At 41.5% G+C, this 25,858-nt stretch overlaps 1 protein-coding gene across 8 annotated transcripts in view; it reads right to left on the reverse strand.

Annotated features, from left to right (window-relative positions):
• acbd5a (acyl-CoA binding domain containing 5a) overlaps positions 1-25,858 on the reverse strand; it is a 120,710-nt gene that overhangs the window by 82,923 nt on the left and 11,929 nt on the right. For 5 of the 8 annotated variants that reach the window (XM_078537924.1, XM_078537921.1, XM_078537934.1 and 2 more), the window contains one exon: positions 2,157-2,277. The exons of 2 other annotated variants lie outside the window; for them this stretch is intronic. In XM_078537924.1, the coding sequence (XP_078394050.1) occupies positions 2,157-2,277 (121 nt within the window). Of the gene's footprint in view, positions 1-2,156; positions 2,278-5,514; positions 5,644-25,858 lie in introns of those variants that run through there. One more of the 8 variants, XM_078537927.1, reaches the window with a different exon arrangement.

A 25,858-nucleotide genomic window follows, 5' to 3' on the forward strand; every position in this document is an offset into this window, starting at 1 on the left:
ACTACACTTGGGGTACTGTGAACATTTTGGGTCTCCTTACTTCAGGAGGGATAGGCTTGCATTGGAAGTAGTTCAGAGAAGGTTCACTAGACTGATCATTGGGACGAAGGATGAGGAAAGGTTGAGCAGGTGGGGCCTATACTCATTGGCGTCTAAAAGAGTGAGAAGTGTTCTTATTGAAACACAAGGTTTTGAGGAGACTTGATAGGGTATATGTTCGAAGGATGCTTTAGGGGGCACAGTTTAAAAATAAGGGGTCTCCCATTCAAGACTAAGGTGAGGAGGAATTTCGGCTCAGAGGGTCATTAGTCTTTGAAATTCTCTTCCCCAGCAAGCAGTAGAGGCTGGGTCATGAATTATATTCAACGCTAACTTAGATTTTGATCGACGGGGAAGTTAAAGGTTAGGAGACAGGCAGGAATGTGGAGTTAAGGCAACAATCAGATAGGCCATGATCTCATTGAATAGGGGAGCAGGCTTGATGGGCCAAATTGCCGCCATCTGCTCCTATTTCTTATGATCTTGTGTCTGCACTAAAGATGCACCTTATACTATGTAGTATCCAACAGTATAACTGAAAAATCTCAGGATTTGGAAAGCTTGGAAGTAGTCAGTTTGTATTCATTTTTAAATTTATAATCGATTTAAAATTGTTTAGTGTTTAACATCAATATTCTAATGATTTCAAAAGGCATTACATTTAGTCCATGAGTAAAATGTTTGTCTGAGGGATTGATTTCATTGCTTAAAACATGCAGCACGAGTGATATCCTTCATATTCTACAGTAATGTTTGTACAAAGAGCTGTGAGAATTTTATATATTGAAAATGAATCATAATGGTTGAAGTTAGAGCAAGTCTTCAGGTAGATGTAGTCTCAAACATGCCCAAGAAAGACAGCAATTTATTTTTATACTATCAGAGACCCACAAAACACGTGTGTTTAATAAGTTAGTATACTTGACCAATACCCTGTATAAAATTTAAATGAAATATCTACATTAGAAATATTTAGAGTATTAAAAAGCATAAAATTGGATCTAATGGACGGAACACTGAATTGAGGGATATTGTCAAATTAACTACTGCTCAGCAATTTTTACTGCTTAGCAATTTTAAATTGCAGTTATTGTAAACAGAAGCATTTGCAATTTTATTTCTGCTCTCAACGAGATGCATGTTTCAGTTGTAACAATTCAGCATTAAGCACTGGAACAGGGGTAGGCCATTCAGTTCCTCAAGTCTGTTCCACCATTCAATTAGATCATGGTTGATCTGTATCTAACTCTATTTATCCACCTTGGCTCCATATCATGTACCGAACAAAAACCTATGAATCTCAGTTAATAACTTTCAACTGACCGAGGCTCAACTAGTGCTGCCTGTTTTAAGCAATGAAAATCAATTCCTCAAGACAAATTTTTCACTTTTTGTACTAAATATTATGCCTACTGAAATCATTAGAATATTGATGTTAAATACAGTAAACAAATTAAATCAATTCATTTTCAAATTTATAAAACAAACTGACTATTGGGGATAAGAGTACCAGATTTATCCTACTCTTTGTGTGACAAACTGTTTCCTGACATCATCCCTGAACAGCCTAGTTCTAATTTTAAGATTATGCCCATTTATATGGCAAAACACTACATTAATGTAAACATGGAGAAAAGTAATCTCCATTTCAGAGGTCTGATTCAAGCCAGACTGATGGATCTCCAATGGCTGAATAGGTTCTATAGCAAAATGTACCTGGGCGGTCTCAACTTAAATTGTAATAGGGCTAGTTCACAGTACCAAGCCAGTCACACATGGTCATAAAATCAAGTGTACAAACCTTTCTTCTATGCATATGATAATTCTTGCTTTAGGAAAAATAACCAATGATAAAATCAAAGTTTGAGAAAGAAACAAACCTGTACCAACATCTCCAATTAAAAAAAAAGTCCTAGAAGTTGTACTTTTGCACTCACAGGATTGCTGTTCTTATGTTAATCAGTGTGGACTCAGTTTTACAATCACCGATATTGTACTTGCACAGGTATTCATGTAAAAAAGCCAACTTTGGATTAACAAGCAGAATACAATTGACAGCAAGGCAATTCTACACAGTTAATAAATTAAGTCAGTAATTGTAAAACAAATATCATCACCATTTGTATTTGCCAATAGGATCCCAGAAGCCAGGCCTGGAAGTGTTGCAGGGCCCCAAGGTTGCTTGTTTGTAGTAACTGTAGAACTTCAGCATAAGCTCATTTGATGGTTGAAATGAACCTATTTAATAAGATATTGCAAAAATTTAATTAGTCCAATATTTTGACTTAGATTTTAACTGAAAATCTCAGTTGCAAGTAAGATCGCAAATGGAAAGTCACCATAACAGTATCAAAATAATACATCAGACAAGACCGCAGCACAGTCAGCAGGTGCCCTCCCTAATTGGTACATTAGCTGTTACAAACTAGTGAATTGAAATCTAGCAATTCTAGATTCCCAATAGATCTGGTAAGGTACTGATCTTTACCATTGTGGCTCAATACATTTGCCTCATGTGGCTAATTGGGAATCTAGATGTGGCTAATGCAATTTTGATTAGTAAATTTAAAAAATGAGAAACAGAGACCATCATTGGGCAAATAAACTCAATACTCATTCACATAATGAACACACCTATGTAGTTTAACCTTTATGTGTATTTGTCAATAAAGCGGTAAAAGCAGAAAGTGCAAGAGTTTTAAAATCATTGTGTATGCTTTACTTCCTTAGTTCCTGAAGTGGTATCTTTTGAAATAGTGGATAATATGGCTGAATTCACTGAACTTCAACACCTTAGAAACGAAGTTTTCCAGCCCCACTGAAATTGCCCAGAAGTCATCCATTATGGAGTATTCATCTCCTGGGCACTGCGGCTAGCAAGACAGGAAAACTATGCACTTAAATTTTTCATCAGAACAGCACTTGACCCACTCCATAACCTGGCTACTTTTTTTTTTTAATATTCATTCACGGGATGTGGGCTTCACTGGCTGGGCCAGCATTTATTGCCCATCCCTAGTTGCCCTTGAGAAGGTGGTGGTGAGCTGCCTCTTGAACCGCTGCAGTCCATGTGGTGTAGGTACACCCACAGTGCTGTTAGGAAGGGAGCTCGAGGATTTTGACCCAGCGACAGTGAAGGAATGCAATATATTTCCAAGTCAGGATGGTGAGTGACTTGGAAGGGAACTTCCAGGTGGTGGAATTACCATCTATCTGCTGCCCTTGTCCTTCTAGGTGGTAGTGGTCATGGGTTTGGAAGGTGCTGTCTAAGGAGCTTTGGTGAATTCCTGCAATGCATCTTGTAGACTGCTGCTACTGTGCATCGGGAGGGAGTAAATGTTTTTGGATGTGGTACTAATCAAACGGGCTGCTTTCTCCTGGACAGTGTCCAGCATCTTGAGCGTTGTGGGAGCTGCACTCATCCAGGCAAGTGGGGAGTATTGCATCACACTCCTGACTTATGCCTTGTAGATGGTGGACAGCCTTTGGGGAGTCAGGAGGTGAGTTACACGTCACATGATTCCTAACCTCTGTCCTGCTCTTGTAGCCACAGTATTTATATGGCCAGTCCAGTTCAGTTTCCGGTCACTGGTACCCACCCAGGATGTTGATAGTGGGGGATTCAGTGATGGTAATACCATTGAACATCAAGGGGTGATGGCTGGATTCTCCCTTGTTGGAGATGATCATTGTCTGACACTTGTGTGGTGTGAATGTTACTTTCCACTTGTCAGCCCAAGCCTGGATATTGTCCAGGTCTTGCTGCATTTGGACATGGACTGCTTCAGTATGAGGAGTCGTGAATGGTGCTGAACATTGTGCAATCATTAGCGAACGTCCCCACTTCTGACCTTATGATGGAAGGAAGGTCATTGATGGAGCAGCTGAAGATGGTTGGGCCTAGGACACTACCCCGAGGAACTCCTGCAGTGACATCCTGGAGCTGAAATGACTGACCTTCAATAACCACAACCATCTTCCTTTGTGCTAGGCGTGACTCCAACCAGCGGAGAGTTTTCCCGGATTCTCATTGACTCCAGTTTTGCTAGGGCTCCTTGATGCCACACTCAATTAAATGTTGTTTTGATGTCGAGGGCAGTCACTCTCACCTCACCTCGGGAGTTCAGCTCTTCTGTCCATGTTTGAACCAAGGTTGTAATGAGGTCAGGAGCTGAGTGGCCCTGGCGGAACCCAAACTGGGCATCAGTGAGCAGGTAATTGCTAAGCAATGCCACTTGATACTGTTGATGACCCCTTCCATTACTTTACTGATGATCGAGAGCAGACTGATGGGGTGTTAATTGGCCAGGTTAGATTTGTCCTGCTTTTTGTGTACATGACATACCTGGGCAATTTTCCACATAGCCGGGTAGATGCCAGTGTTGTAGCTGTACTGGAACAGTTTGGCTAGGGGTGCAGCAAGTTCTGGAGCACAAGTCTTCAGTATTATTGCTGGAATATTGTCAAGGCCCATTGCCTTTGCAGTATCCAGTGCCTTCAGCCGTTTCTTGATATCACGTGGAGTGAATCGAATTGGCTGAAGACTGGCATCTGTGATGCTGGGGACCTCCAGAGAAGGCCAAGGTGGATCATCCACTCGGCACTTCTGGCTGAAGATTCTTGCGAATGCTTCAGCCTTATCTTTTGCATTGCTGTGCTGGGCTCCTCCATAATTGAGGATCGGGATATTTGTGGAGCCTCCTCCTCCAGTGAATTGTTTAATTGTCCACCACCATTCACCACTGGATGTAGCAGGACTGCAGAGCTTAGATTTGATCCGTTGGTTGTGGAATTGCTTAACTCTGTCTATCATTTGCTGCTTATGTTGTTTGGCACGCAAGTAGTCTTGTGTTATACCTTCAGAAGGTTAACACCTCATTTTTAGGTATGCCTGGTGCTGCTCCTGGCATGCCTTCCTGCACTCTTCATTGAACCAGGGTTGATCCCCTGGCTTCATGGTTATGGTAGAGTGGGGGATATGCCGGGCCATGAGGTTACAGATTGTGTTCGAGTACAATTCTGCTGCTGCCGATGGCCCACAGCGCCTCATGGATGCCCAGTCTTGAGTGGCTAGATCTGTTTGAAATCTATTCCATTTAGCACGGTGATAGTGCCATGCAACACGATGGAGGGTATCCTCAATGTGAAGGCGGGACTTTGTCTCCACAAGGACTGTGGTCACTGCCATGGACAGATGCATCTGCGGCAGGCAGGTTGACTAGGATGAGGTCAAGTATGTTTTTCCCTCTTGTTGGTTCCTTCACCACCTGCTGCAGACCCAGTCTAGCGGCTATGTCATTTAGGACTCGGCCAGCTTGGTCAGTGGTGGTGCTCCTGAGCCACTCTTGCTGATGGACATTGAAGTCTCCCACCCAGAGAACATTCTGCGCCCTTGCCACCCTCAGTGCTTCCTCCAAATGATGTTCAACATGGAGGAGCACTGATTCATTAGCTGAGGGGCGGGGGTTTCCTTACCCATGTTTGACCTGATGCCATGAGACTTCATGGCGTCCAGTTTTGAGGATTCCCAGGGCAACTCCTTCCCACTATGCAGCCACCTCTACTGGGTCTCAGGGATGGTGATGGAGGAGTCTGGGACATTATCTGTAAGGTATGATTCTGTGAGGATGACTATGTCAGGCTGTTGCTTGACTAGTCTGTGAGACAGCTCTTCCAATTTTGGCACAAGCCCCCAGATATTAGTAAGGAGGAGGACTTTGCAGGGTCGACAGGGCTGCGATTGCTGTTGTCGTTTCCGGTGCCTAGGTCGATGCCGGGTGGTCCCTCCGGTTTCATTCTTTTTCTGTGACTTTGTAGCGGTTTGTAATAAACTGAGTGGCTTGCTAGGCCATTTCAGAGGGCATTTAAGAGTCAACCATATTGCTGTGTGTCTGGAGTCAACAGGTAAGGACAAGAGATTTCCTTCCCTCATGGACATTAGTGAACCAGATGGGTTTTTACAACAATGGACACTGGTTTCATGGTCATCATTAGACTTTTAATTCCAGATTTTTATTGAATTCAAATTCCACCATCTGCCATGACGGGTTTCGAACCTGGGTCCCAGAGCATTACCCTGGGTCTCTGGATTACTAGTCCAGCAACAATACCACTATGATATCGCCTCCCCTAGAAACAGAGAAGCTCTCAGCTTAGTGATGCTGACATCCCTGCCACCGCAAAGAGCTGGTTCCCCCTTAGAGATAGTAAGGAACTGTACTGGCTCATAGACTCTGGAGGGGGAGGAGTGACAGAATTATAAGCGGTGCACTGCTGGGTTTACAGAGGATAAACAGCGACCAAGGGCAGGATTGTGGCTTGGGAAGAGATTAACGGGGTCAGGGAGCCTGAAGAACAACGGAAGGTGAGAGAGAGAGAGAAAGGCTGGATGAAGGATTGGGACTCAGAGATTGGGGAACAAATTAGGTGTGGGTCCAGTGTTTTGTGGCAGGAATGAGAGCAGCAGCAATGTGGAGAGTTGGACCGCACTAAAAAAAAATGTTAGTATTTACTATATATAAAAATTGAATGTTTCCACTGGCAGGCGAATGGGAAAATCACAGTACAGAAACTTGAGGTAACTTACTTTAAGAACCGAGGGGGAACAGGGAGAAGGAATGTTTCTGAATGGACATGTCCATGTGAAAATGTCTTTCATAACGCCATAAAAAATAGGAGATAGAATATAAAAGTTGGGATGTCTTGCTACAAATGAACAGGGCATTGGTGAGAGTACATCTAAAGTACTGTGTATAGTTTTGGTCACCGTACTTAAGGAGAGGCATAATGCATTGAAATCAGTTCAGAGAAAGTTCACTAGGCTGATTCCTGGGATGAGGGATTTGTTTTATGAGAAAATGTTGGGCAGGTTTAGCCTAAACTCATTGGAGTTTAGAAGAATGAGAGGTGATCTTATTGAAACATGCAAGATTCTGAGGGGGCTTGACAGGGAGGATGCTGAGAGAATGTTTTCCCTCATGGGAGCATCAAGAACTAGGAGGCACAGCTTCAAAATAAAGGGTCTCCCATTTAAGACAGATGAGGAGGATTTTTTCTCTCAGGGGGTTGTTACTCTTTGGAATTCTCTTCTGAGCGAGTAGGGGAGACTGAGTCATTGAATAGATTCAAGGCTGAGTTAGATAGATTTTTGATTGACAAGGGAGTCAAGGGTCATCGTCAGCCAGGCAAGAAAATGAAGTTAAGGCCAAGTTAAGGGATCAACGCTTACTTGAGCTATACTCTTCCTTTTTATATACTTGTAGAAGCTTTTACAGTCTTTTTTTTATATTTCTTGCTAGCATTCTCTCATTCACATTTCTCCCTTTTTATTATTTTTTTTAGTTGTCCTTTGATGGTTTCTAAAATTTTCCCCATCTTCTGGACTACCACTAATTTTTGCATCTTTTCTTTCAATTTGATATCATCCTTAACTTCCCAGGCCACCGATGGTGCATCCTTCTCGTAGCGTCCTTCTTTCTCAATTAAAGATATCTTTGCTGAGAGTTATGAAATATTTCCTTAAATATCTGCCACTCCTTCCCTCCTGTCTTACCTTATAACTTATTTTCCCATGCAACTTTAGCCAATTCGGTCTTCATACCTTTATAATTGCCTCAAGTTTAAGACATTGGTTTCAGGCCCAAATTTCTCACCCTCAAACAGAATGTGAAATTCGATCACGCTATGATCATTCTTACCTAGAGGATCCTTCACTATGAAGTCATTAATTAATCCTGTCTCATTACCCATACCGGTCGAATATAGCCTGTTCCTTGCTTGGTTCCAGACTGTATTGATCTAAGAAACTGCCCAGAATAGACTTTATGAACTCAGCTTCCTGGCTATTTTTGCCAACGTGATTTATTGAATCAATATTAAGATTAAAATCTCCCATGATTATTGCAGTACCTTTCTTACAAGCCTCCATTATTTCTTGATTTATACCCTGTCCTACAGTGTAGCACATGTCAATAGGCCTACCAGTGAATTCTTTCCTCTGCTATTTCTCATTTCCACCCAAATTGATTCTACATTTTAATCCTTCAAATCAAGATAATTTCTAATTACTGTACTGATCTCATCCTTCATTAACAAAGTCACCCCACCTCCTTCTCCTTTCTTCCTGTCCTTCCAAAAATATGTAATATTCTCTTGAATATTCAGGTCCCAGCCATGGTCACTTTGCAATAATGTCTCCGTAATGGCCATCATATCATTCTCATTTATTTCTATTTCTGCTATCAATTCACCCATCTTGTTACAAATGCTGCATGCATTCAGATAAAGTGTTCTTAATTTTGTCTTTTTCCAATTTTTCCTTACTCTGACCTTATTTGCTGGTGCACTTTGATATTTGTATGCTCTATCCCTTTCTGTCACACTGTTGTTATCATTCCCGATATAACTCAGGGCAAGTAAAAAGTCTGTTACACATTTACAAACATAAGCGTTAGTTACGAAAAATCCAAATGTTTATGGATGTTAAAGCAAAATGATACTTGATTGGAGCCAAACATCTTGTTCTACACAGACAGCAGCAGAAGAAATGAATTGTCTAACGTGCAACTAGGCACAGGAGATCCTAATTGCTTTTGGAAAAGCATATATAAAAATCGAAACATGGGGGAGGAGGCAGAAAGAGAGAGGTTACAGAATTAACACTATCTCGACAGACGGGGGTTCATTTCTCTGACGTCTAAGGCGGCAGAGGAAAGTGAAGGACCTATTCATCCTGTTACAATTGTGAGGTTTATAAGATATTTTTAGGACTGTATCTTTTGGTACTGTAGCTTTCAACGTAGGTAGATGAAAGGGGTCATGTGACATGTGGAGTCTGCCTGACAGAAAGCCTAAGTAGTTTAATTGCTGGAGATCTGAGGAAGACTCGGATTGTTTTTATGAAAAAGAGGTGCAAGGTATTTATGCTTGGAGATAATGCCAGCAGATACTAAGTATACTATGAATAGACCCCAAGTCTTCCAAAGTCCCAGAAAGGTTTTATGAACATACAAATTAGGAGCAGCAGTCAGCCACTCAGCCCCTCAAGCCTGCTCTGCCTTTCAATAGGATCACAGCAGATCTGATTGTGACATCAACTCCACATTCCCATCTACTCCCGATAGCCTTTCACCCCCTTGTTTATCAAGAATCTATCTATCTATCCACAAGCATGACCTAGACCTTCCTGTCGCGTGCCATTTCAACACACCATCCTGCTCTCATGCCCACATATCCGTCTTTGGCCTGCTGCAATGTTCCACTGAAGCCCAAAACAAACCGGAGGAACAGCACCTCATCTTCCGATTACGCACTTAACAGCCTTCCGGACTTAAATGGAGTTCAACAACTTCAGACCATGAGCGCTCTCCTCCATCTTTACCCTTTTTTTAATCTAATTATTTTTATTTTTTCTTATTCATTTTTGTTTTATTTACTTTTTATCCTTTTTCTGAACAACTCCCTCCAACCCCCTAACAACACCCACCCCCACCCCACCCCACCACCACAGGGCCATCTGTCACTTGTTTCTATGTTGTGCTTTCACAGAGTGCTAACCCTTGTTCTGCTATTAACACATTTTGCTATCTCACCTTTATGCCACTATCAGCACCTTCTTTAGTCTTTAATACTACCATTAACACTCCCTTCATCTTGTGTCCATGACATCTTTGTCAAATTTCTCCTTAGCTCTCACCTATTCCTAACCTTATATTTTACTCTACCCACTCTACTCCCTCTTAAACAGTATAAAATCCATCAGATTTCTACTTCCCTTTAGCTCTGTAGAAGTCATACGGACTTGAAACGTTAACTGTTTCTTTCTCCATGGATGCTGCCAGACTTGCTGAGTTTTTCCAACATTTTCTGTTTTTACTTCAGATTTCCGGCATTCGGAGCATTTATCTATCTACCCTTGCCATAAAAATGTTCTGCTTCCACCGCCTTTTCAGGAAGAACATTCCAAAGACTCACAACCTTCAGAAAAAATTCTCATCTTAGTCCTAAATGGGCGACCCCTTATTTTTAAACAGTGGCCCCGAGTTCTAGATTCTCCCACAAGAGGAAACATCCTCTCAACATCAATCCTATCAACACCCCTCACATTTTCCCATATTATGCTCCATTTGCCAGATCTTTGCCCACTCACCTAACCTATCTATAATCCCTTTGTAGCCTCCTTATGTCCTCTTCACATCTTACTATCCTGCCTATCTTTGTGTTGTCAGCAAATTTAGCAAACATACCTTCGCTCCCTTCATCCAAGCACCCAGCACTGATCCCTACTCGTTAAATTTTGCCAACCAGAAAATTACTCATTTATGCCTACCCTCAGTCTCCTGTTACCTAGCCAATCTTCTATCCATGCCAATATGTTACACCCTACACCATGAGCTTTTATTTTCCGCAATAACCTTTGATGCAGCACCTTATCACATGCCTTCTGGAAATCTAAATACTGTACATCCATTGGTTCCCCTTTATCCACAGCATATGTTACTTCTTCAAAGAACTCCAATAAATTGGTTAAACATGATTTCCCTTTCCTAAAACCATGTTGACTCTGCCTGATTACCCTGAATTTTTCCAAGTGCCCTGCGATAACATCTTTAATAATAGCTCCTATGACAGATGTTAAGCTAACTGGTCTGTAGTTTCCTGCTTTCTGCCTCTCTCTCTCTTTGAGAAAAAGAATGTTTCATGAAGGAATACTGGATGTTTTATAGCTGTTAAGTTGTAAACAGTGGCTGTAAACTATCCCTTTACTTCTAAGATGAAAGAGAGTTGGATCAAAGATAACTGATCATCATTCCTACTTAAATCCAAAGCAAACAGGTTTTCCATTGTCTTGGGGAAGAAGTTAGAGGAAACCTCAGATTATATGCTTCCCTAAAAACCCAAGCATATTACAGACAGACAGCAGTTGCAGTATGATTTACAGCCAACTGAGAAGTAGGCAGCAAGAAATAGAATCAGCCAGGTCTGCACCTTCATCAGAGAAAATGCTGACTCTGCGTTCACCACACAGGGGTGGGACTCATGCTTAGAATGAAGATTAAGTTTGTGAGGGGTTAAAGGGAGCTGGAAGATTTGCCTAGCTGGCAATTTAGAGGAAGGGATCTACAGCATAATCACAGGAACACAGGAACAGAAGGCCATTCAGCCCAGAGCCTGTCCAGCCATTCAATACGATCATGGCGGATGGACCACTTCAAAGCCTTTTACCCACACAAACCCCATAACCATTTAGGTTATTGAATGAGCTTCCACGGCCCTCTGGGGTAGAGAATTCCAAAGATTCACAACCCTCTGAGTAAAGAAATCTCTTCTCATCTCAGTCCTAAGTGGCTCCCCCTTATTCTGAAATTGTGCCCCCTGGTTCTAGACTCCCCAACTAGGGGAAACATCTTACCTGCATCTAAACTGTTTACTCCTTTAAGTATTTTGTAGGTTTCAATGAGATTACCTCTCAATCTTCAAAACTCTAGAGAATGCAGGCCCAGTTTGCCCAATCTCTCTTCATTAGACGAGTCTGGTGAACCTTCGTTGCACTCCCTCTATGGCAATAATATCCTTTCTGAGGTAAGGGGACCAAAACTGCACAGAGCATTCCAGGTGCGGTCTAACCAAGATTCTATACAATTGAAGCAAGAGTTCATTACTCCTGTACTCAAATCCTCTTGCGATAAAGGCTAACATTCCATTAGCCTTCGTAATAGCTTGGTGCATCTGCACATTAGCCTTCAGTGACTTATGGACAAGAACACCCTGGTCCCTTTGTACATTACACTTTCTAATCTCTTACCATTTAGGAAATATTCTGCACATCTATTCCTTCTGCCAAAGTGGATAACCTCACATTTTTCCACATTATATTCCATCTGCCATGTTCTTGCCCACTCACTAAGTCTGTCCAAATCCTCCTGTAGCCGCTTTACATCTTCCTCACAACACACATTTCCTCCTAGCTTTGTATCATCCGCAGACTTGGAAATATTACATTTTGTCCCCACATCCAAATCATTGATATATATTGTGAACACCACTAGTGTACCGCACTAGTCTCAGCCTGCCAACATGAGAATGACCCGTTTATTCCTACTCTGTTTTCTGCCTGTTAGCCAATCCTTAATCCATGCCAGCATATTGCCTCCTATCCCACATGCTTATATTTTGCTCATCAACCTCCTATGGGGGACTTTATCAAAAGCCTTCTGAAAATCCAAGTATACTACGTCCATCGACTCTCCTTTATCAATTTTGTTAGTAACATCCACAAAAAACTCCAACAAGTTTGTCAAACATGATTCCCCATTCGCAAATCCATGCTGACTATGCCCAATCAGATCATCATTATCCAAGTATCCATTTATCACATCCTTTATAATATATTCTAGCATTTTCCCGACTACTCATGTAAGGCTAACAGGTCTGTAGTTCCCTTTTTTTCCTCTCCTTCCCTTCTTAAATAGCGGGGTGACATTTACTACCTTCCAATCTTCAGGAACCATTCCACAATCTATAGAATTTTGATAGATCACCAATGCATCCATCTCTATAACAACCACTTTCAACACTCTGGGATGTAGAACATCAGGTCCCGGGGACTTGTCAACATTCAGTCCCATTAATTTCTCCAATATGACCTTCTTACTTATGCTAATTTCCTTCAACTCCTCATTCTACCTAGTCCCTTGGATCTCTAAATCTGGGAGATTTCCTGTATCTTCCTCAGTGAAAACAGACACAAAGTAATCATTTAGCTTCTCTGTAATTTCTCTATTCCCCATTATGAATTCTCCTGACTCTGCCTGTAATGGACCCACTTCTGTCTTAGTCAAATACTTCCATTTTACATACCTATAGAAGCGTTTACAGTACATTTAAGTTTTTTGTTAGATTGCTTTCATATTCTATCCACCCTTTCTTTAGCAGTTTCTTGTTCTTCCTTTGCTGTATTCTAAAAACCTCCAATCCTCAGGTTTACTACTACTTCTGGCAACTTTATAAGCCTTTTCTTTTAATCTTATATAATTCTTAACTTCCTTTGTCAGCCACGGTTGAATGACCTATTTTTGGGTTTTTGTACCTTGAAGGAATGTATAGGTGCTGGAAGCCATGTAATAGTTCTTTGAAGATTATCCATTGCCTATGTGCTGTCATACCTTTTAATGTGTTTTCCCAATCCACCTCAGCCAATTTGTCCCTCAATTTCCTTTATTCAACTTTAACACCCTTGCTTCAGAATGAACTACCTCACTTTCAAACATAATGTAAAATTCTATCATATTGTGGTCATTCCTAAAGGTTCTTTTACAACAAGATTATTAATTAGCCCTTTTTCATTAAATAATACTAGGTCTAAAATAGCCTGTCCTCTAGACAGCTCCTCAACATACTGCTCTAGGAAACCATTCCTAACACACTCCAGGACCTCGTCTTCCACAGCATTAATGCTCAATTGGTTTACCTAGTCTATATGCAGATTGAAGTCACCCACGATTACTGTATTGCCCATGCTACATACTTCTCTCATCTCCTGATTATTACCATGCCCCACATTACCATTATTATTTGATGGCCTGTAAACAACTCCAACCAATGTCTGCTGCCCTTTGCTGTTTCTTAGCTCCACCAAAACAGATTCCACACGTTGCTCTTCCAGTCCAAGATCCTCCCTCACAAATGCACTGATCACATCCCTTATCATCAGCACAGCTCCACCGCCTTTCCCTTCTTGATTGTCCTTCCTAAATGTCGAATATCCTTGAATATTCACTTCCCAGTCTTGGTCACCATGCAGCCACATTTCCGTAATGGCAATTATATCATACCCATTTACCTCTATTTGTGCCTTTAGATCATCTACCTCATTGCAAATGCTGCAAATTCAGGTAGAGTGCCCTTAACCTTGTCTTTCTGACATCATTCCGCATTTGAAGCATACTCAATACTCTGCTTTGTTTCTCCTGCCTTCTAGTCACACTACTACTTCCTGTTACCAACTTTACTTCCTTCCAATTTGAGCTACCTCTCAGGTTCCCATCCCCCCCTGATAAGCTAGTTTAAACCCACCCCAACAGCATTAGCAAATCTCCCTGCGAGTATATCAGTCCCAGCCCTGTTAAGATGTAATCCATCCAGCTTGTACAGGTACCACTTTCCCCAGAACTGGTCCCAATGCCTCAAATCGGATGTCCTCACTCTCACACCAATTCTCCATCCATATATTTAATTGATCTATCCTCCTATTTCTATGCTCACTAGCACATGGCACTGGGAGTAATCCTGAAATTACTGCTCGAGGTCTGCTTTTTAAATTTCATTCCTAACTCCCTGAAATCTGCTTTCAGGACCTCATCCCTCTTCCTACCTATGTCGTTGGTACCAATGTGGATCAAGACTTCTAGCTGATCCCCCTCCCCCTGAAGGATGTCCTGCAGCCGCTCCTTGACATCCTTGACCTTTGCCCCAGGGGCGCAACACATCATCCTGGAGTAACATTTACGGCCGCAGAAACGCCTTGCTGATCCCCTGACTAAGGAATCCCCTATCAATATTGCCCTTCCATTCCTCTTCCTCCCCCTCCCGTACAGCTGAGCCACCCGTTGTGCCAAAGACTTGGCTTTGACTGCACTCCCCTGAGGAACCATCACCCTCATCAGCATCCAAAATGGAAAACCGATTAGCAAACAGGCTAGACTCAGGGGACTCCTGCACTACCTGCCTGGTTCTCTTAGACTGTTTGGCAGTCACCCATTCCTTCTCTGGCTGTACACTTCTGATCTGCGACCACCTCCCTAATCATACTATCCATGTAGTCCTGTGCCTCGTGGATGCACAACTGTGACTCCAGCCACCACTCAAGTTCCGAAACCCGGAGCTCAACTTGTGCAGCTGGTGACACTTCCTGCATGTGTGTTTGTCAGAGACATATGGTGTGCCACGACTTCACACATACCGCAGGATGTTCACTCCACTTGGCCAAGCTGACCTGTCATCCCATAACACCAACAACTATTCATTACACTTAGAATAAGTAGAATGAGTAGAATAAATTACTAGTAACAACTTTACTACACTTATGCTAAATTTATCATAGGTGTTCCTCACTGTCCGGCTGTCTCTGCTCCCAGAAGGTCCCCACAGTGAAAGACAGTTCTGGGATTAGGAGTTACCAGCTAGGAAAATAAAAAAGAAGCAACCCATTGGAAGCAGGGTGCAACTGTAAAGTATCCATTATAAGAACTATATTTCCATGGAAAGGGTTAAGTGACAAAGAGCCAATTATTTCTACGGTTTAAAGTACAAGTTGCCTACAAAAGAAAATGGTGTTTAGTCAAGAGTGTTTCTTTCAGTCATTTATACAATAAAAACATGAAATCTTGATGTGTGTCATTCTTTCAGCTAATAACTCGAAATTGAAATTTCTATTCAAAAGATGACAGTCTCTACAGAGATCGTAACAATCCACACTAGAACATTAGGGCAGATTTACAAGGGCAGATTTACAAAAGTTCTGGAAATATTGCCAAGTACAAGAATGTAGACTTTAATCTCACCAATACTTGCTGTGCAATGCTGTGAACAGCTAAGGAATCTAATTCTGAATTAATATCACCAATTTATATCAATTTCAGATGATAAACTCAATTACAAATTTACAATCAGCAAGCAGTTACTTTGAACAAAACTGAACTGTTTTTATAACTCCATTTACTTTGTCAAGTAACCCTATCTCTAGCATACTCAATTATTGCATTGCTAATTATTACTGTAAGGTTAATGAATGTTTGTTAGTTCATGATTCTGTTGCCTGAATTGATAATTAGGGAGAAAAGGTTGATTAATTTACTTTGTAGCTTGTGGGAGGTTGGTTATGTAAAAACTAATATAATTCAAACTGATTAAAGTAAAACAATTCAGCAATTCAAATTTAGACATAATTAACTCTTAGGAATAAGCAGGGTGGTAAACCCCAGATATCTCCTTGATGAGGAGTTAAAGTGCCAAGTTAAAGGTTGTCTGGTGCTAGTGATGAGTATTCTTGTTAGGATATTAATTCCAGTATTCTTACAAAACCAATATTCTGACACACAACGTTGTACTAACTGAATAAATAGCAAGATGGTTATTTGTGCTCCGCTAGGAAGTCATATTTTGTTTTAAACTCACCAAAACCCATGCATGGGTCAGCCTTGAGTCTTATCTTTGGTTCTTGGTTTAGGTAAATGGTGTGTATCCAGATTAGCAGGCTATTCATACCATAGCAGGCAAACAAAATCTATATATGTGGATTTCTCAATAGTTTGGAGACTCAAGCGTGATGAAGGGTTTGCATTGTTACGATCTCCATACAGACTGATAACTTTTAAAAAGAGATGATTCGAACTTCCAGTTATTAGCTGAAAGAATGACAGAAGACTTCACATTTTAAAACAAATGACTAAACCAACACTATAGACTCAACACTATTTTCTTTTTTGTAGCAAGTTATACTTTACATTACAGATTGTGACATTCCCATTTATACTCATCACATCCATTACACTCTCAGAATTACGGCCCTTTTAGCAAACAGTCCACAATTGCTTCCAGCTTTCAATGAGTTTGCATCTCCTCATAGTAACTTTGAGTGCCCATCTCCAGGCACTTTCCTCAGTTTTCAGAGTTGTTTAAATCCACCACCAGCAGTAAAGCCTGTTCCAGTGATTCGCCTTCCTCCGGCTATGCCAGGAAAATCTCCTGGAATTCTTAAATGGCTGCAGGATGCATCTTTCTGACTAGAGACCTTTTGACTAGAGACCTTCTCCCTCCCGCGTCTACCTGTAGTGGCTGGTAAAGCCAAGCAGTCCTTCTACTTGGCTACTCAGGACCCCTGTGACCAATTTTCAGTGATTTGTCAGTAAGTCTGTAACCTGATCTCAAAAATGGTTTCCTCTGCCCTCTTCCCCATGGCAGCGTGAAACATATTGGCATTTCTACCTGAATGCAAGGGTAATTAGCTTTCCTTGGCCCCAACTCATTTTCATCTCAGAAGTAAATGGACACTTTACAGCACAACCTGGTACCTTTAACACCTTCCTAGGACTTTGGGAGACTCAAAGTCTACTCACTGTAAACTCAGACTGCTTCCATTGTCTCCAAGCATAAATACCTTGCAAGTTCTTCTCAGTAAAACAATCTAAGCCTTCCTTTAATTCCTAACAAGTGAACTACTCAGGTTTACTGTCAGGCAGACTTCAGAGCAGGTCACATGACACTTTTTATTTTACCCTAAATTTAAAGCTACAATCTCAAAATATAATAATCCTACAAACCTCAATTATCACAGCATGATGAAGGATTTCCATGATGAAGCTTCTCTATACAGTCGACTGCAGGCTGACCAAGAAAATGCTAGTGTACACAGCCTGGGGTTACACATGTTACAATCCCTTATGATATTCCAGAAAGCTAGCTGAGGAAGGATGGAACTGGATCCAATGAAGATATACTTTTACATTTATTTACATAGTTACACATTGCAAGTATATACCTCCTAACTTGACAGCCACAATTTTTGCCTGTGTCTATTTACAAGGGCTTAATTGAATGCCCATCAAGGTGTCAGCTGTGGCTCAGTCCATAGCACCCTCGCCTTTGAATCAGAAGGTTGTGGGTTCATGTCCCACTCCCGGAAACCAAGAACTGTGATTGTACTCAAAAGAGTTGCAATCTGTGACTGTTGATAACTCGAAAGAATTTTTAATGCCAAACATCTGCATACAATTGAACACAATTAAAATACAAGTAACAGATTTCCTTCTCTCTCTTTAAACCAAAATTTGCGTTGTTATGCACAACCAAAATTTCAAAATACATCAAAACCTCTATCTTCTATACAAAGCTTTACATTGCGAAATGCTCCTTCTCTAGGACCTCTAGCAATTTCTTCATATACAAAGTTCTTTTTCTAAAAGAATCAGTTAATAACTTCCATCTGCCCATTTAATTTTAGAGATTTATTTTCTCTCAAGCATTTATTTCAAATCACAAAGTCCATCCATAACCTTTTGCACACTCACTTTTTGTAGAGTGGACATTATCTACATAACAATCAATGAGTATTCGACCTTTAGTACGCCCATTAATTTTAATCTATTCCAGATCTACTCCACTTAATATCTGAACAAATATATTTAGAAGCTGCAGATGCCAGATTCCCCATTTTAAATTCTACTCTTAAGCTTATTCATAACACATTTGTCAAATTACACCCCATAAAAAAAATCAACACGTAATGAAGATGTCTGAAAGTTTCCATTTACAAAACCAACTAAAACATAGCAGGATTGGCTTTTAGTTGAACATAACTTATTTTCAGAAAAATAGATCACACCAAAGCTAAAAAAAATACCCTGGAAGCATCATTCACATCTGTTTATTTTCTTAGTTTTCCGCATCTGCTGCCTTTCTGGCTGGTTTCAGAAACAGTTCTCTCTGCAATGTATCGCTGTGCAGAAATGCATCTTTTATGCCTATTGATCTACACATCCCATTAATATGTGGCCAAAAGAGCTAAAAAGAGTTTCAAGATTACTTTTCCAACTGTGGGACAGTCCACTAACATTTGCATCACCCAGTCACTTTTCAAAGCACCCAGCAACTAGCCTCACTTGAGTCTGAAAAGTCCCATCTGCAAGGACTTTTTCCAGTGTACATCCACCTACATGACAAAGCTGGTTTCCCCTTATCTGATACTTCAAAATAAACTCCAAACTCTCAAACTACCTAATTCTCTTTCTTCTACCTCTCTTATTGGTTTATTCTTATTGCCAAAAAAAAAGACATGTCTAAGCTCTTGCACCCATCAGGACACTTCGCAAGAATATCAATACAAGGGGAAAACAACAATTTATACTGTATGTGAAGAGAGTGCTGATGTGCTGGCAAGTGGCATTGCCAAGGAGAATGCACCAGTGATGGTGACTGACAGTTAACTGCCAAGCATTGTTTGAAATTGAAACCAGGCAGCTTGACCCTGATTGATTTTTTGACAGCCACCAAAACTTCACGATCATGAGGACTTCTGCTTCTAGTTCTGTTCTGTGACCTATATTTCTTTATCTAATCTATTCAAGCTGTGGCCTGTACTTGAACTGTTTTGTCTTTCAGGACTGAGAGATCGCCCTTTGTACTGTCTTTAGCCAGTATGCGATTGTTTTCTGATGCAAGAATTACTTCCAGACTCTCTATCAGTACTTGCACTGTGTTTTCTTACTCCACTATTTTGTCCTTACCAAGTATCATTGTAGAAATATAAAATCTGGTTGTCAGATCTACAAAAAGTAGAATTAAAATATTTCTGTCTTTGACCCATACTTTTAGACCCATGGCAACTACCTCATTAACATCACGTGTCAATGGAAGATTACAAATTGGATGTGGCGGCATTTTCCAATGCTTTTTACAGATTTCAACACTTCTCGCTAATCTCTTCTATTAGCCTTGCGTATTCTTCATCCATTACATCTGTATCTTTTAATAGGATTTTAACCCTTGACAAGTAGGGTAACTAAATTTTCTGTGCAACTTTAAGACAATTTGCTTTTTGTCTCTCTGATTCTGGTTAATTTTGAGGAGGAGTAGGCCATTGGGCCCCTTGAGCCTGCTCCACCATTCAATAAAATCATGGCTGATTCGATTGTGGCCTCAACTCCACTTTCCTGCCTGTCCCCCATAACCCTTGGCTCTCTTGTTGATCAAAAATCTACTCAACTCAGCCTTGAGTATATTCAATGACCCAGTCACCACTGCTGGCTGGGGAAGAGAATTCCAAACGCAATGAACCTCAGAGGAAAAATTCGTGCTCATCTCAGTTTTAAATGTGAGATCCCTTACTTTAAAATGTGTCCCCCTAGTTCTAGTCTCCCCCACTCTGTCAAGTGCCTTTAGAATCTGGCTTGCTTTTACAGTTTTTCTGAGTGTGCAACCTCAATGGGATGAGTGTGGTTACTGAGCTGAGGGAAACTTAAATATCTTTGTAAAAATCTAATATTGTTTGTATTTAACATTTAACTGCAAGTACTGTTTAAATTCTAAGTCTCATCCAGGGGCCTAAACAGGATATAGAAACTATTCACTTGCAGCAGCCAAAATAGTTAATTAAGGAAACTAGGTTCAACTGGTCTTGCTCTACCTGGGCTCAGCTAGTCTCTTTGTTTAGGACATATGAATTCAGACATTTTCAGTGTGACCAGCACTGAGCGTGCAGCCCCAACGGATTGAGAGAGTTTGGTGAGCTGGGAGTTCAGTGAGGAGGGAGGAAGGTGCTCCTTTGCTTTTTCTAACTTGATCACCCTGTAGGAATTGGTTCTTGTTCCGCTACAGGGGAAGACGATAGCTATTTGGAAAGTGGTCAAGGTCTATTCTATTCCTGAGGTTCAAAATACTATAGGAATTTATGATAAGATTAAATATATACAAGAAAATAAATAATTGAACAAAATAAATAATTAACTAAAGCACATAAGTATGGCAGGACAGGTGATGTGTCTTGGCTGCAGCATGTGGGAGCTCCTGGATACCAGTGTTATCCAGGGCAAGCACGTCTGCAGCATGAGGAGCTTCAGCTCAGAGTCATTGAGGCTAAAGTGTGGACACTGAGACACATCAAGGAAGGGGAAAGTTACCTGGATGCTCTGTACCAGGAGGTGGTCACAGACATTAGGATAGGGTCTTCTGATTTGGAAGGTGGTCAGGGACAAGAGGATGTGACTATAATTGAAGCAGGTAAGGGGACCCAAATGGCAGGAGTTCAGGAGTGTCAGCCTCTGCAATTGTCCAACAGGTTTGAGGTTCTCTCAGCTTGTTTGGATGAGAGTGGAGGCTGCAGGATGGATGGCCATGGCACTGTGGCAAGGGAAGCCATTCAGATGGGAGGAGCACAAAGCCATGTAATGGTAGTATGGGACAGTATAGCAAGGGGATTGACACTGTTCCCTGCAGCAAGGAACAAGAGTCCAGGTAGCTATGTTGCTTATCTGGTGCTAGGTTTTGGAACATTTTCTCAGGGCTGAAGATGAATTTGCATTGGGAGGGGAAGGATCCAGTGGTCATGGTCCAGGTAGGTACCAACAACATAGGCAGGATGAGGAACAAGGTTCTGCATAATTAGTATGAGGAGCTTGGCACTAAATTAAGAAGCAGAGCCTCAAAGTTAATAATTTCTAGATTACTAAATGAGCCACGTGCAAATTGGCATAGGACAAGTAAGATTAGAGAAATGAATGCATGGCTCAAAGACTGGTGCAAGAAAAGTGGGTTCCAGATCATGGGGCACTGGCACCGTATTGGGAAAAGTGCAATCTGTACCATTGGGACAATCTACACCTGAGCCGTGCTAGGGCTGGTGTCCTTGCGAACTGCATAACCAGGGAAGTAGAGAGGGTTTTCAACTGAATAGTAGGGGCAAGGGATCAAATTTGGGAAGATGTGGTAAACCAATGAGTAGAGACAAGGCAAGAGAGAAAAGGTATTAATATTGGAAATGATAAACAGACTGTGTCAGGAAGGGACAGAGAGTACAAATCTAAGAGCAAATCAGCAGATAAGGTTAGATGCTACAAAAATAATAAAAGTACAAAACTAAAGGCTCTGTATCTAAACTCATGTAGTATTCCAAACAAAACAGATGAACTGATACCACAAATTGAAATAAAATGATCTGATAGCCATTACAGAGACATGACTACAGGTTGACAGATTTGGATCTGAATATTGAAAGGTACATGACATTTAGGAAGAACAGGAAGTTAGGAAAACGTGGAGGGGTGGCTCTGTTAATTAATGATGGTATTAGCACATCAGAGAGGGATGATCTAAGTTCAGGAAACCAGGACGTAGAAGTAGTTTGAGTTGGAGTTGAGAAATAATAAAGGCAAGAAAATCACTTGACTTGTGGGAGTGGTGTTCAGACCCCCTAATTGTAACTACACGGTATGACAGAGTATAAAAGAAAAGATAATGGGAGCTTGTCAGAAAGTTACGGCAATAATCATAGGGGATTTTAATCACATATAAATTGGAAAAATCAGGTGGGCAAAGATAGTGTAGATGAGGAGTTCATAGAATGTTTTCAGGATAGTTTACTATCGGATTAAGGGATAGGTCCTCAGAGATGTAGTGGCAAACAGTATGTTCTAGAGCCAACCAGAGAGCAGGCTATACTAGACCTGGTATTGTATAATGAGGTAGGATTAATTGATAACCTCATAGTGAAGGCACACCTAGGTAGCAGCAATCATAATAATATGAATTTTACATTCATTTTGAGAGAGATAAGTATGTCCAAGACTAGTATTTTAAACTTAAATAAGGGCAATTATGAGGCCGTGAAAGCAGAGCTGGCTAAAGTAAACTGGCAAATCGGATTAAGGGATAAGTCCTCAGAGATGTAGTGGCAAACATTTAAAGGGATATTTCAGAATACACAGAATAGATGCATTCCAAAGAGAAAGAAAAATTCCAAGGGGAGGGCCCACCATCCATGGTTAACTAAAAAAGTTAAAGACAGTGTCAAACTTAAAGAAAAAGCATCTAATTGTGCAAAACAAAAACAGAATTACCTGGAAAAACTCAGCAGGTCTGGCAGCATCGGTGGAGAAGAAAAGAGTCGACCTTTCGGGTCCACACGACCCTTCAACAGAACTGAAGTATAGTTAGGAGAGGGGTGAAATATAAGCTGGTTTAAGGTGGGGGGGCGGGGGGGAGAGAAGTTGAGGGTGGGGTGGTTGTAGGGACAAGCAAGCAGTGATAGGAGCAGATAATCAAAAGATGTCACAGACAAAAGGATTAAAGAGGTGTTGAAGGTAGTGATATTATCTAAGAAAAGTGCTAATTAAGAATGGATGGCAGGACACTCAAGGTACAGCTCTAGTGGGGGTGGGGTGGAAAGATTGACAAGGTATTAGTTGTAGATTTAAAAATAATGGAAATAGGTGGGAAAAGAAAAATCTATTTAAATTATTGAAAACAAAAAAAAAGTCAGGACCTGGAAAAATTTATTAATTTTGCTTCCAATCTCCACCCCTTCATCATTTTCACATGGTCCGTCTCTGACACTTCTCTTCCCTTCCTTGACCTCTCTGTCTCAATTTCTGATGATAGACTGTCCACCAATATCCATTACAAGCCTACCGACTCCCACAGCTACCTCGACTACAGCTCCTCACACCCCGCTTCCTGTAAGGACTCCATCCCATTCTCTCAGTTCCTTCGCCTCCGTCACATCTGTTCTGATGACGCTACCTTCAAAAACAGTTCCTCTGACATGTCCTCCTTCTTCCTTAACCGGGGTTTTCCACCCACGGTCGTTGACAGGGCCCTCAACCGTGTCCGGCCCATCTCCCGCGCATCCACCCTCACGCCTTCTCCTCCCTCCCAGAAACATGATAGGGTCCCCCTTGTCCTCACTTATCACCCCACCAGCCTCCGCATTCAAAGGATCATCCTCCGCCATTTCCGCCAATTCCAGCATGATGCCACCACCAAACACAACTTCCCTTCACCCCCCCGGCGACATTCCGTAAGGATCGTTCCCTCCGGGACACTCTGGTCCACTCCTCCATCACCCCCTACTCCTCAACCCCCACCTATGGCACCTCCCCATGCCCACGCAGAAGATGCAACACCTGCCCCTTCACTTCCTCTCTCTCACCGTCCAAGGGCCCAAACACTCCTTTCAAGTGAAGCAGCATTTCACTTGCATTTCCCCTAACTTAGTCTACTGCATTCGTTGCTCCCAATGCGGTCTCCTCTACATTGGAGAGACCAAACGCAAACTGGGCGACCGCTTTGCAGAACACCTGCGGTCTGTCCGCATGAAAGACCCAAACCTCCCTGTCGCTTGCCATTTTAACACTCCACCCTGCCCTCTTGCCCACATGTCTGTCCTTGGCTTGCTGCATTGTTCCAGTGAAGCCCAACGCAAACCGGAGGAACAGCACCTCATCTTCCGACTAGGCACTTTACAGCCTTCCGGGCTGAATACTGAATTCAACAACTTTAGATCTTAAACTCCCCCTCCCCCCATCCCCACTCCATTTCCTTCCCCTCCCTTTTTTTTTGTTTTCAATAATTTATATAGATTTTTCTTTTCCCACCTATTTCCATTATTTTTAAATCTACAACTAATACCTTGTCAATCTTTCCACCCTACCCCCACTAGAGCTGTACCTTGAGTGTCCTGCCATCCATTCTTAATTAGCACTTTTCTTAGATAATATCACTACCTTCAACACCTCTTTAATCCTTTTGTCTGTGACATCTTTTGATTATCTGCTCCTATCACTGCTTGCTTGTCCCTACAACCACCCCACCCTCAACTTCTCTCCCCCCGCCCCCCCACCTTAAACCAGCTTATATTTCACCCCTCTCCTAACTATACTTCAGTTCTGTTGAAGGGTCGTGTGGACCCGAAAGGTCGACTCTTTTCTTCTCCACCGATGCTGCCAGACCTGCTGAGTTTTTCCAGGTAATTCTGTTTTTGTTTTGGATTTCCAGCATCCGCAGTAGTTTTTTGTTTTTATCTAATTGTGCAAAGATGGGTGGCAGGTCAGAAGATTGGAAAGAATACAAAGAACAGCAAAGAATTACAAAACGATTAATAAGGAGGGAAAAATTAGAGTACAGGAGAAAGCTCGCTCGTAACACAATGACGAATAGTAAAAGTTTCTATAGATATTTAAAGAAGAAAACAGTTAACAAAGTGAGCATTGGTCCTATAGAAAGTGTCTGTGGAATTGATAATGGAAAGTGGGAAGATGGCAGGTGGATTAGTTATATTACTTCAGTTATACAGGGCATTGGCGAGACCACATCTCAGCAGTTTTGGTCTCCTTATTTAAGGAAGGATGTAAATGTGCTGGAGGCAGTTCAGAGGAGGATTACTAGATTGATACCTGGAAGAGTGAGTTGCCTTATGAGGAAAGGTTATACAGACTGGGCTTATTTCCACTGGTGTTTAGAAGAGTGAGGGGTGACTTGATTGAAATATATAAGATCCTGAACGGTCTCGACAAGGTGCACGTGGAAAGGATGTTTCCTCTTGTGGGTCAGTCCAGAACTAGGGGGGCAGGCAGTGTTTTAAAATTAGGGGTCACCCTTTTAGGACAGAGATGAGAAGAAATTTTTTCTCTCAAGGGGATTGTGTGACTTTGGAACTCTCTGCCTCTCTGAAGGCGATGGAGGCAGGTCATTGAATATTTTTAAGGCAGATGTAGATTGATTCTCTTGCCTAACGAGAATTTAAGGTTACGGGGGGTAGGTGGGAATGTGGAACTCGAGATACAAACAGATCAGCCATGATCGTAATAAATGGTGGAGCAGGCTCAGGAGGGCCGAATGGCCTACTTCTGCTCCTATTTCGTATGTTCGTATTAAACAGGTATTTTGCATTGGTCTTCACTATAGAGGGCACAAATGACATCCCAGAAATAGCTGTAAAACAACAACTGGAAGGGGCGGTGGGGAGGAACTCGGGAAAATTAGTCACCAAGGAAGCAGTATTGAGCAAATTGTTAGGGCTGTGGGCTGACAAATCCCCAAGTCCAGATGGACTTCACCCTAAGATCTTGAAAGAAGTGGCTGGTGAAATAGTTGAAGCATTGGTTTCGATTTTCCAAAATTCCCTAGATTTGGGGATTGTTCCATTAGGTTGGAAAATAGCAAATGTAACTCCTTTATTCAAAAAGGGAGACAGAAAGCAGGAAACTACTGGCCAGTTAGCCTAACATCTGTCATCGGGAAAATGTTAGAAGCTATTATTAAAGATGTTATA

The sequence above is a fragment of the Cetorhinus maximus genome, chromosome 3, assembly GCF_964194155.1.
Source record: "Cetorhinus maximus chromosome 3, sCetMax3.hap1.1, whole genome shotgun sequence".
NCBI lineage: Eukaryota > Metazoa > Chordata > Chondrichthyes > Lamniformes > Cetorhinidae > Cetorhinus > Cetorhinus maximus.